At 39.6% G+C, this 14,232-nt stretch overlaps 1 protein-coding gene across 4 annotated transcripts in view; it reads left to right on the forward strand.

Annotated features, from left to right (window-relative positions):
* LOC109902100 (gamma-aminobutyric acid type B receptor subunit 1) overlaps positions 1-14,232 on the forward strand; it is a 51,880-nt gene that overhangs the window by 20,158 nt on the left and 17,490 nt on the right. For all 4 annotated transcript variants that reach the window (XM_031786679.1, XM_031786682.1, XM_031786683.1 and 1 more), the window contains 5 exons: positions 10,291-10,425; positions 11,919-12,089; positions 12,795-12,896; positions 13,165-13,230; positions 13,585-13,776. In XM_031786679.1, coding sequence (XP_031642539.1) covers positions 10,291-10,425; positions 11,919-12,089; positions 12,795-12,896; positions 13,165-13,230; positions 13,585-13,776 — 666 coding nt within the window. The remainder of the gene's footprint in view (positions 1-10,290; positions 10,426-11,918; positions 12,090-12,794; positions 12,897-13,164; positions 13,231-13,584; positions 13,777-14,232) is intronic.

Below are 14,232 nucleotides of genomic sequence, written 5' to 3' on the forward strand. Positions count from 1 at the left end.
TTGGTCTTGACATATAGACATTGGTCTTGACATATAGACATTGGTCTTGACATATAGACATTGGTCTTGATATATAGACATTGGTCTTGACACATAGACATATAGACATTGGTCTTGACATATAGACATATAGACATTGGTCTTGACATATAGACAATGGTCTTGATATATAGACATTGGTCTTGACACATAGACATATAGACATTGGTCTTGACATATAGACATATAGACATTGGTCTTGACATATAGACAATGGTCTTGACATATAGACATTGGTCTTGACATATAGACATAGATATTGGTCTTGACATATAGACATATAGACATTGGTCTTGACATATAGCCATTGGTCTTGACATATAGACAATGGTCTTGACATATAGACAATGGTCTTGACATATAGACATATAGACATTGGTCTTGACATATAGACATATAGACATTGGTCTTGACATATAGACATTGGTCTTGACATATAGACATTGGTCTTGATATATAGACATTGGTCTTGATATATAGACATTGGTCTTGACACATAGACATATAGACATTGGTCTTGACATATAGACAATGGTCTTGACATATAGACATATAGACATTGGTCTTGACATATAGACATTGGTCTTGACATATAGACATTGGTCTTGACATATACACATTGGTCTTGACATATAGACATATAGACATTGGTCTTGACATATAGACATTGGTCCTGACATATAGACATTGGTCTTGACATATAGACATTGGTCTTGATATATAGACATTGGTCTTTACACATAGACATATAGACATTGGTCTTGACATATAGACATTGGTCTTGACATATAGACATTGGTCTTGACATATAGACATTGGTATTGACATATAGACATTGGTCTTGACATATAGACATTGGTCTTGACATATAGACATAGAGATTGGTCTTGACATATAGACATATAGACATTGGTCTTGACATATAGACATATAGACATTGGTCTTGACATATAGACATTGGCCATGACATATAGACATTGGTCTTGATATATAGACATTGGTCTTGACATATAGACATTGGTCTTGACATATAGACATAGAGATTGGTCTTGACATATAGACATATAGACATTGGTCTTGACATATAGACATTGGTCTTGACATATAGACATTGGTCTTGATATATAGATATTGGTCTTGATATATAGACATTGGTCTTGACACATAGACATATAGACATTGGTCTTGACATATAGACATTGGTCTTGACATATAGACATTGGTCTTGACATATAGACAATGGTCTTGACATATAGACATATAGACATTGGTCTTGACATATAGACATTGGTCTTGACATATAGACATATAGACATTGGTCTTGACATATAGACATTGGTCTTGACATATAGACATTGGTCTTGACATATAGACATTGGTCTTGATATATAGACATTGGTCTTGATATATAGACATTGGTCTTGACACATAGACATATAGACATTGGTCTTGACATATAGACAATGGTCTTGACATATAGACATATAGACATTGGTCTTGACATATAGACATTGGTCTTGACATATAGACATTGGTCTTGACATATAGACATTGGTCTTGACATAGACATTGGTCTTGACACATAGACATATAGACATTGGTCTTGACATATAGACATTGGTCTTGACATATAGACAATGGTCTTGACATATAGACAATGGTCTTGACATATAGACATATATACATTGGTCATGACATAAAGACATTGGTCTTGACATATAGACATTGGTCTTGACATATAGACATTGGTCTTGATATATAGACATTGGTCTTGATATATAGACATTGGTCTTGACATATAGACATTGGTCTTGATATATAGACATTGGTCTTGACATATAGACATTGGTCTTGACATATAGACATTGGACTTGACATATAGACATTGGTCTTGACATATAGACATAGACATTGGTCTTGATATATAGACATATAGAACATCGGTCTTGATATATAGACATTGGTCTTGATATATAGACATTGGTCTTGACATATAGACATTGGTCTTGACATATAGACATATAGACATTGGTCTTGACATATAGACATTGGTCTTGATATATAGACATTGGTCTTGACATATAGACATTGGTCTTGACATATAGACATTGGTCTTGACATATAGACATATAGACATTGGTCTTGACATATAGACATTGGTCTTGATATATAGACATTGGTCTTGACATATAGACATTGGTCTTGACATATAGACATTGGTCTTGATATATAGACATATAGACATTGGTCTTGATATATAGACATATAGACATTGGTCTTGATATATAGACATTGGTCTTGACATATAGACATATAGACATTGGTCTTGACATATAGACATATAGACATTGGTCTTGATATATAGACATATAGACATTGGTCTTGATATATAGACATTGTTCTTGATATATAGACATTGGTCTTGATATATAGACATTGGTCTTGACATATAGACATTGGTCTTGACATATAGACAATGGTCTTGACATATAGACATTGGTCTTGACATATAGACATATAGACATTGGTCTTGATATATAGACATTGGTCTTGATATATAGACATTGGTCTTGACATATAGACAATGGTCTTGACATATAGACAATGGTCTTGATATATAGACATATAGACATTGGTCTTGATATATAGACATATAGACATTGGTCTTGATATATAGACATTGGTCTTGACATATAGACATATAGACATTGGTCTTGACATATAGACATTGGTCTTGATATATAGACATATAGACATTGGTCTTGATATATAGACATTGTTCTTGATATATAGACATTGGTCTTGATATATAGACATTGGTCTTGACATATAGACATTGGTCTTGACATATAGACAATGGTCTTGACATATAGACATTGGTCTTGACATATAGACATATAGACATTGGTCTTGACATATAGACATATAGACATTGGTCTTGATATATAGACATTGGTCTTGACATATAGACAATGGTCTTGACATATAGACAATGGTCTTGACATATAGACAATGGTCTTGACATATAGACATATAGACATTGGTCTTGATATATAGACATATAGACATTGGTCTTGATATATAGACAATGGTCTTGACATATAGACAATGGTCTTGATATATAGACATTGGTCTTGACATATAGACATTGGTCTTGACATATAGACATTGGTCTTGATATATAGACATTGGTCTTGACATATAGACATTGGTCTTGACATATAGACATTGGTCTTGATATATATACATTGGTCTTGACATAGACATTGGTCTTGACATATAGACATTGGTCTTGACATATAGACATTGGTCTTGATATATAGACATTGATATATAGACATTGGTCTTGATATATAGACATTGGTCTTGATATATAGACATTGGTCTTGATATACAGACATTGGTTTTGACATATAGACATTGTTCTTGATATATAGACATTGGTATTTTTAAGACACATCACCTCATTAGCTTTAACACACAGCCATCCTTCCCACTGGGTTTCCATATTAATCATACTACAGGACAGATGCCACCACTACACCCGGGCATACAGCACACAGGCATGAAACAGTTAACTGTGCTGTGACTGGTTAGGGAGCAGCGTTCACTTTGTTCTGATTGGTGTAAAAGGCTCTGCAATGGAATCCCATTGTAAAGAATAGGGGAGAGGAAAGTTGGCATGGCAACAGTTACCATTGAAGCAAACAGGCTTCATATTTTTCTCCTTTCAATTAGATAATAATATGGATGAATAGATATGGTTGATGTATACATGTCGAGATTCAGGGTTTAAAAATCATATACAAAACATGACGTTAGGCTGTGGACATATACAATATACTGACTATACATATCATTTAACTTGAAACAGCTTTGTGAATCAATGGTACTGGCCATAGAATAGAATATATTCTAACATCTAGAATTCCAGAATTAAAATCACCCATTGGTTGATTTATGGTTCTCTTTTTGTTTTGACAAACCAATAGATTTACACCTTTGTGTCAGACCAATACATGACTAGAACCAAATCAATGAACATGTCAGACAGTGAGATTTTCTTGAATGTAGCCTGCAGGTGCGTGCTAGTGTACAGTTATTGCTAATTACAGTTGGGTTTGATGATCACTTTAACGATCAGTGGATTGTGAACGCTTCACACCTGGCTGTAATTATTTATGAGCAGCTTATGGCATTAAGAGTGAAATTATTGGAGATGGAATTGAATACGGCTACTATTTACTTTCAGTTATTATCCAATCAACAGCTTTTTTGGTCAGTTACCAAACATCACCCAGGCAATCATAACTCACACTCTGTTTGAGCATGAGATTTAGAAATAAGAATCATCATCATCCAATTGCTTGTCTTCTTAATTGCTTTATAATATCAAATATGAAGACGTGCTCATACAGTGGTCTTGGCTTGAATGTATAATGATGTTCAATAATAGAATGTGTTCATCTACTGTAAATGTCACAATAGTTCCAGTGAAGCTTTCAAAGTGTGATCCTTGGGTCAAAAAAAGAAGAGATGACTCATCAAATATAACATGACATAATTAGACGCTGACTAATGAAATATCAAGAAGACTTTAGTGTAGATGAACTTCAACACTATTTGCAATGCGGCATATGTCTAGCTTTCAGTGCGGCAGGTAGCCTAGTGGTTAGAGCCAGTAATTGAAAGGTTGCTGGATCGAATCCCCGAGCTGACAAGGTACAAATCTGAACAAGGCAGTTAACCCACTGTTCCCCGGTAGGCCGTCATTGTAAAATAAGAACTTGTTCTTACAGTGGCAAGAAAAAAGTATGTCAACCCTTTGGAAATACCTGGATTTCTGCATAAATTTGTCATAAAATGTTATCTGATCTTCATCTAGGTCACAACAATAGACAAACACAGTCTGCTTAAACTAATAACACAAACAATTATATGTTTTCATGTCTTTATTGAACACAACATGTAAACATTCACAGTGCAGGGTGGGGAAAGTATGTGAATCCTTGGATTTGATAACTGGTTGACCCTACTTTGTCTGCAATAACCTCAACCAAACGTTTTCTGTAGTTGCGGACCAGACCTGCACAACAGTCAGGAGGAATTTTGGACCATTTCTCTTGCTGAACGGTTTCAGTTCAGCAATATTCTTGGGATGTCTGGTGTGAACTGCTCTCTTGAGGTCATGCCACTGCATCTCAATCGGGTTGAGGTCAGGACACTGCCTGGCTCACTCCAGAAGGCATATTTTTTTCTGTTGAAGCCATTCTGTTGTTGATTTACTTCTGTGTTTTGGGTCATTGTCCTGTTGCATCAGCCAACTTCTGTTGAGTTTCAATTGGTGGACAGATAGCCTAACATTCTCCTGCAAAATGTCTTGATAAACTTGGGAATTTATTTTTCCGTTTGCTGTCCAGGCCCCGAGGCACCAAAGCAACCCCAAACCATGATGCTCCCTCCACCATACTTTACAGTTGGGATGAGGTGTTGTGTTCTTCTCCACACGGTGTTGTGTGTTCCTTCCAAACAACATAACTTTAGTTTAATCTGTCCACATAATATTTTGCCAGTAGCGCTGTGGAACATCCAGGTGCACTTTTGCAAACTTCAAACGTGCAGCAATGTTTTTTTTGGACAGTAGTAGCTTCTTCCGTGGTGTCCTCCCATGAACACCATTCTTGTTTAGTGTTTTACGTATCGTCGACTCATCAACAGAGATGTTAGCATGTTCCAAATATTTATGTAAGTCTTTAGCTGACACTCTAGGATTCTTCTTAACGTCATTGAGCATTCTGTGCTGTGCTCTTGCAGTCATCTTTGCAGGACGGCCACTCCTAGGGAGAGTAGCAACAGTGCTGAACTTTCTCCATTTATAGACCATTTGTCTTACCATGGACTGATGAACATCAAGGCTTTTAGAGATACTTTTGTAACCCTTTCCAGCTTTATGCAAGTCAACAATTCTTAATTGAGATCTCTTTTGTTCGAGGCATGGTTCACATCAGGTAATGCTTCTTGTGAATAGCAAACTAACATTTTGTGAGTGTTTTTTATAGGGCAAGGCAGCTCTAACCAACATTTCCAATCTCGTCTCATTGATTGGACTCGAGGTTAGCTGACTCCTGACTCCAGACTCCAATTAGCTTTTGGAAAAGTCATTAGCCTAGGGGTTCACATGCTTTTTCCAACCGACACTGTGAATGTTTAAATTATGTATTCAATATCGACAACAGAAATACAATCATTTGTGTGTTATTAGTTTCAGCACACTTATGTTTGTCTATTGTTGTGACTTAGATAAAGATCAGATCAAATTTGATGACCAATTCATGCAGAAATACAGGTAATTCCAAACGGTTCACATACTTTTTCTTGCCACTGTAACTGACTTGCCTAGTTAAATAAAGGTTCAATAAAATCTATCTATCTAAAAAAAAGAATCTGCTTGTTTGTTTGTGTGGCAGTATAGGGAGAGAACATTAGACTATTTACAGCACATTGAGATCTAGACACAGACACACCACTCACCCTCTCTAGACCGTTGCCATGGTTATATCAAAGCGGAGACTGATAACTTTGATCAATTATTAACTGTGGTGGAGGGAGACAGAGGTAGAGAAATGGCGTGATGAGGTGCTCTCTGTGTAGGGGTGCTGTCTTTCGGATGGGACTTTAAACTGGTGTCCTGAATCTGTTGTCACTAAAGATCCCATGGCACTTATTGTAAAAGTAGGGGTGTTAAGCCCTGCGTCCTGGCTAAATTCCCAATCTGGCCTTCACACCATCATGGCCACCTAATCATCCCCAGCTTCCTATTGGCTCATTCATCCCCCCTCCTCTCGTGTAACTATCTCCCAGGTCGTTACTGTAAATGAGAGTGTGTTCTCAGTCAACTTACCTGGTAAAATAAGGCTTAAATTAAATTTGAAAAATCTATAATTTCCACTTTCATTGGTGGCTGGAACATGATAGGACTCAATCAGGGACCAAAATTATTAAGATTTCCACACGGTCCACATGCATGCTCGTGCACTATCTCACACGCATGCATGGACACACACACGTGTATCACATTCATTTATGCACCATTTAACACCACGACTCAAGTGGTACTCAAGATTTAATTACAGGGGGAGATTTAGAAATTCACAGTGACTTGAGATAAGACATAAGATCCTACTGGTCCTCTTATATATTCACACTTCTTTTATATTATTCAATCTGAATGCAATTAAAGAGAATAAAGCATATCAGCATATGTGGCTTCTTCTCCTATTCTTTCTGTGGGATTGGTCTCTCATCAAAGTCTCATGGGCGGATAGATTGGATGCTGAAGTAGTATCGAAGTAATGCTAACTCTGACACTAATATTGGGTTGCACCGTTTCAGCACCACTGACAGTGCATGTGTGTGTGTGTGGAAAAGAGGAGGGTTATACATCCCCTTACAAAAACAAAACCCATGGTTTTCGGACACGTGTGAAGTTTCACATGTACATTTTGTACATGTGTTTTTCCCCTTATCATTTATTTTTAATTCCCACTTCCAGCTACATCTGGTCTCCCATCCAGGGACTGACCCTGCTTAACTTCAGAGGCAAACCAACAGTAGGGTGCTTTGTATCTTTAATGAATTTGCAACTGGAAAAAAGGCAGGGAAAGCAAAGACCAGAGTAACATAACCAAAGATAGGGAAAATGTCAGGGAAGAGGGAGGCATTTTATTTAATTGCATTATCATAATGTTTTTAAACTGAAAAGTATTCTTTTGCATTCATTTACATTTCATTGGCTTTCGCATTTAAAAATGATTTTGTTTGGCTATCAATAGTTTAGGGTTTATGTTTTGCATTCAATATCATTCTTTTTGTTTGTAGTACTAAGAATGTTGTTCTGGACTACAGACGTTTTGCTTCATATTAATGGCACAAACGTAGCTCACTCACTAGAGCAGGGTTAGACAACCCTGGTCCTGGAATGCCGCAGGCGCTTCATGTTTAATTGATGTAAAAAATGTATCACTAGCCACTTTAAACAATGCTACTTAATATAATGTTTACATACCCTACATTACTCATTTCATATGTATATACTGTACTCTATACCATCTACTGCATCTTGCCATCTTTATGTAATACATGCATCACTTACTAGCCACTTTAAACAATGCCACTTTTATATGTTTACATACCCTACATTACTCATCTCATACGTATATACTGTACTCGATACCATCTACTGCATCTTGCCTATGCTGTTCTGTACCATCACCCATTCATATATTTTTATGTACATATTCTTCATCCCTTTACACTTGTGTGTATAAGGTAGTTGTTGTGAAATTGTTAGGTTAGATTACTCGTTGGTTATTACTGCACTGTCGGAACTAGAAGCACAAGCATTTCGCTACACTCGCATTAACATCTGCTAAACATGTGTATGTGACAAATAAAATTGGATTTGATTTCGATTTTTTGATTTAACCAACCTGGAAGACAAGGTGTGTTGAATTTAGGCAATCACTGAACTGATCAATTACCTCAGTTGGTTCCGATGTGGTGCCAAGTTAGAACAAAATCCTGCAGCAATCCAGGAACAGGGTTGCCTACCCCTGCACTAGAGGATTGCACCATGTAACAACGCTGTTACTCAATTAGAAGTGTTTAAAGTGGCAGTCCTTAATTCAAACATTAACAAAGTGTTCTCCTTGCCACAGTTTCGGTAAACAGCTGAGGGTTGGAGCTGGAGAAATGCAACCACTCTTATATCCATAGGCTACGCTATGGATGCAAGTACTGACCATCCATCAAAATGATAGTTTTAACTATGTTTTTAGGCTATACAGTGTTTGTTTACATTTACTTTGTTTACAAACATTGGAGTAAATGTGGAGTATTCTTACATGTGAAACTGCAAATTAGATGGTCTCTTCAGATGTGGAATTGCAAGGTCATGAAAAACAATCACACGTTAAACTATTTACAAATATGAAAATGCAAATGACATTTTTACAGGTGTGACTGTTTTTCACATGTGAAAATGCAAAATTTCACACGTCAAACTGCAATTCACATGTGAGGTGAAAACATGTTATTCTCCTCACATGTGAAGAGGTGGTGCTAACATCTACATTTAATGTACGTGGAAATGTGGTTTCACGTGAAATTTAAGCTCAACATGTGAAAACTGCTATTTTACATGTCAAACTGCAAATTTGACATCTATTTTTGTTGTTGTAAAGGCCGGCATCTCCAGTAGTTCTCTAGGGCAGAGAAAAGGTTGTGACCGCCTGACACGTTATCAGATGTGACAGGATAGAAAAATGTCACTTTCTCTTCCGTTGTGATCAATTGGACTTGGTGGTGTCATGATATCTAGATTACATCCTACAATCTAGAGACAGTAGACATTAGACATTAGACCACAACGTTTTTAACAGTCAAACAACCATCATTGAAATCAACAAGCAATTTTTGCATCCAACACATTTGCTTCTTGAGTGCGTTATTTCCATCTCGGAAAACAAACGGAGACAAACCAACACACAAATCAGGGCCCATAAGGTCTGTTGTTAAGTCACAGTTTTCCACAACCAGATTGCTTGTGACACTCAACTGCAATGCATGGGAGTTCTGTTTCCTCTCTCTCCCCCTCCACAGCAAATCACCATTAAATGTGTCTGGCTGATTTGGATGGCTTATTCAAAACCTTATCCATCACAAGCCTGTGATGGATAATTTGTTCATAATTGGACCACCTCAAGCTTATTTTACATTAATTTGAGGCTTTGATTGTGTTCTGTTTGTGATCTCTCCCTCCCTCTTTGTGCAGTCATATTTTCTTCCTGTCCCTTTTGGACAGCGTGGTCGATTTAACTCTCTCTCTGGCCATCTTTTCCCACTTTTATACTGACGCTCGATAAGGCTGAATATCGATCGCTGTTCTGTTCTTCTCTTTCTGATATTCTTCTTTCTTCCCCCCTCCCTTCTCTCTCTCTCTCCCTCTCTCTCTATCCCTGTTCTCTACCCACCCCTTCACTTTCTCTCCCACATATCTCACCCCTCTTCTCTTCCTCTCTTTCCCCCTATTTCTCTCCTAATCTTCCTCCTCTTTTTCCTCCCTCTCTTTCTCCCTTCATCTCCCCCTCGCTCCCTCACATCTGTCTCCCCTTTTATTTCCCACCATCTCCCCCATATCCCCTCCTCCCTCCATTTTCCCCCTGTCCCTCTTCCTCTTTCTCTCTCTCTTAGTGTGACCCAGGGGAGTCCACCAAGTTGCTCTATGATCTGCTCTACACAGAGCCCATCAAGACAGTCCTGATGCCCGGCTGCAGCTCCGTATCCACACTGGTAGCAGAGGCTGCTCGCATGTGGAACCTCATAGTGGTGGGTACCTACTGTGTGTGTGTGTGTGTGTGTGTCCCATTCTCTCGCTCTCTCGCTCTCTCTCTCTCGCTCTCTCTCTCTCGTCATCTAATAATCAACTTTAAACTTTAGTCAGCCTTTTTAGCCAAGTAATTAATTGTGAACAAATTAAATCTCCCTATCTATACATTTCTCTCCTTCATTAAAAGCTCTATCTCTTTTTGTTTTCCTCTTCACTCCCTCCACTTGTCAGCAACTAGTGCCCTGGGCCTGTCTGCTTGATTTCCTCTGTTCACTTCCTCTCAGCCTCCTTGTTCCCACTCTAGCTGTCTCTCCCTCCCTCCCTCTCACACACACACACACACACACACACACACACACACACACACACACACACACACACACACACACACACACACACACACACACACACACACACACACACACACACACACACACACACACACACACACACACACACACACACACACACACACACACACACATATTTATAAAGGGATCTGGCTCTTTAGTGAGAGAGTGTACACCACCACCAATCGCCACACACTTATTTCTGTCTCTGTTCAACCCTCAGGAGGAGTATCTCTCTGCATGTCAAACAAGCCTATCAGAGAGGGAATAGAGCCAAGGACCAAACAGACCAGAATCAAGGGACTTCTGGGTGCTCCAATTGTCGGCTGTATTCGGATCTCCCAAAGCCTAGTGTAGCAACTCAGTCTACATTTAAGGCCAATCTCATTGACCCAATACAAGAAAAAAGGTCATACCGGCACTGTGAAACATTTTAAAACATTTAGCAACGGAAAACAAAAATGTGTCTTTCTTTCTTGTTGGATAAATCCAGTTAATCCCTTCCTGTTATAGTCCATTTGGTGCATAATGAACACGACCCTGAACCAACTCCTTTTGAGGCTAGTGTTTCAGGTCGTGAAAAAAAGCACATTGGAGTACTTCTCTTCTGCTTCCTGCAAAGTGGTGTTTTATGAGCCTCTGTGCCCCGCCGCTTTGCTCCATTTCCTTCAATTTCATTCTCCCGTGTGTGTGTGTGTGTGTGTGTGTGTGTGTCACCCCTAATGCTGGAGCTGTTTTCCACAGGCTGATACCATTGTCCCCCTGACTGCACTCAATTGTGAGCTGGCAAACTCCATTCTACTCTACATGTATTGTCTGCTGTCCATGTATTGGGGGCTCCACTACCTCTACATACACCAGGACATTTGTTTACGCTGGGACTCGATATTGTACATGACATTTTACATTTGACATTTATCATCAGGTCTCTACCTTCTTCTTCTCTCGTTCTCTGATGTCAGGGTGCCGATGCTCTGAACGCCGAAACCAAAGTCTTGATAGATATAGAACATGAGACCCCCTTCACCTCTTAATTCAATTGAAATCAGTGCAATACGGTGCATTGGTACGGAATACATTAGGACTGTATATTGCCTGGCTGTGTAGTGTTTTAAATGTTTATCTCCCTCTCTCTTTCTCAGTTGTCCTATGGCTCCAGCTCTCCAGCCTTGTCCAACAGGAACCGCTTCCCCACCTTCTTCCGCACCCACCCCTCGGCCACCCTCCACAACCCCACCAGGGTACGCCTCTTCCAGAAGTGGAAGTGGACCAAGATCGCTACCATCCAGCAGACCACAGAGGTCTTCACTTCGGTCAGTACACTCTCTCCGTCTATCTCTTCTCTATGTCTCTCTCTCGCTCTCTTTCTATCGCTCTGTCTCTGTATCTCTCTCTCTCTCTCTGTCTCTGTCTCTCTCTCTCTCTCTCTCTCTCACTCTGTCTGTCTCTTTCTCTCTTTCTTCCACAGTCTCCTCTTCAGTGACTCTCCCACATCTTAATGGGCAAATGAGTGTGTGGGAGTGGGTGTGTGCGTACGTGGGACTTATATGCAGTATGACAGTCTTTTAAGTATTCAATCCCACAATTGATCGTGGATTTGTTGGAATATTGGTAGTGAGCAACCGGGTGGATGATGTGGCACTTGGGTTCTTTCCTCTAATGGACGTTAACTCTGTCGCTCCTCTTTCCCTACGTCTTTTCCCTCTTTATCATCTCCCCTTCTTTCTGCCTCTCCTTTTTCTCTCTTTTCCCACCTCTCTCTCTCAAATGATCTTTCTCTTTCTCTCCCTCTGTCCTTTATTATCTCTTTCCTCTTTTACTCTCTTCTTTCTTGGTCCATTTCAATTTCTTGTGCCTTTCCTTTCTCATTTTCTCACCCCTTCCATCTTTCTTTCAATCTCGACCCCCCCCCCCCCCCTCTTTCGATCTTCCCCATCCCTTCTCTTTTTTGTCTTTCCTTCTCTGTTCTCTCTTCCTTCTCTCTTTCTATCTACCCTCTCTCTTCTTCTCTCATATAGACTCTGGATGATCTGGAGCAGAGGGTGAAGGAGGCAGGGATTGAGATCAGTGTGAGACAGAGCTTCCTCACCGACCCGGCTGTCGCTGTCAAGAACCTCAAGGTGCTTTGATGAAATATTCAATGGGGGGGGGGGGGGCTGCTGTTGCTCTCCCCTGCTCACAGCTGCGCCTGTTAGCGAAGTGAGGTGATTTAATACAGGAAATTAATACAGGAGGCTAATTAGCACTACCAACTGCCAGGCTGTGAAGTGCCGAGGTAGCCGAGGTTGGAATAGTCAAAGTGTAAAGGCTTGTATCATTATTATTGAACTATGCGAATGTATTTTCATTACCATGGCTTAAATCATTGCACTTCCTGTCATTGAATAGCGTCAGGATGCCAGAATAATTGTGGGGCTCTTCTATGAGACGGAAGCCAGGAAGGTGTTTTGCGAGGTGAGTGTTTTTCATTGTTTGACCTCAAGTTATGTTGAGCATTAAATCATCGGGCTATTTGTAGTTATTGACCTCTATTGTATCTTGTATCTTTTATTTAATTAATTGTAATTTGTACTGTGGTGATGATGTAGCCTTGAGAAGCAAAGAATATTTCTGTGTAATTAAGAATCATTTAACAGACAATTAAGTGTTTCATCTTCTTCTTTTCTGTCTATTTTCCAAATGTTTCTCTCTCTCTCTCTGCCCTTCTCTTTTTTCCTATTTTCTCTCTCTTTCGCTTTCTCTCACCTCTCTCCCTCCAACTCTCTCCCTCCAACTCTCTCCCTCCAACTCTCTCCCTCCATCCTCCAGGTATTTAAGGAGAAACTGTATGGGAAGAAATATGTGTGGTTTCTGATTGGTTGGTACGCTGATAACTGGTTCAAGATCAAAGACCCGTCCATCAACTGCACCATCGAGAACATGACAGAGGCGGTGGAGGGCCACGTTACCACGGAGATCGTCATGCTCAACCCCGAGACCATCCGCGGAGCCTCCAACCTGGTGAGAACATCTGGTCCGGATCTCATACTGATCCAGGATCAGGTCCCCCAAGTCCATGTAATGTTATTGATTATGATCCGCATTCCAATGTGGTGAGCAACATCTGCTCTCCATCTGGTCATGTCGTCCCTTCAATTTCACACGCTGCCAGCTTAGCTGCTGATTATCTTCATATTCCTTCCTCTACCTGCAGAGCGGCGGCTTGATGTGCTTCTGCAATAGTACACTCTAGGGGCCCTTTAGGCTTTTCCACACCACATGTTTCTTAGCCCAGGGCAGAGACACATACTTAGACATTTATATGAAATAAATGTCCCTGGCCCAGGGCTAGCCCTGAGCTAAGTACAGTACCGTTTGATTTCAAAGGCTAGTAATACGTAACTAGTAATACGTAACTAGTAATACGTAACTAGTAATACGTAACCATTACACAGTGCTTGAGGGTCCAGTATTGCC

This window comes from Oncorhynchus kisutch, linkage group LG13 (genome assembly GCF_002021735.2).
Source record: "Oncorhynchus kisutch isolate 150728-3 linkage group LG13, Okis_V2, whole genome shotgun sequence".
Lineage (NCBI taxonomy): Eukaryota > Metazoa > Chordata > Actinopteri > Salmoniformes > Salmonidae > Oncorhynchus > Oncorhynchus kisutch.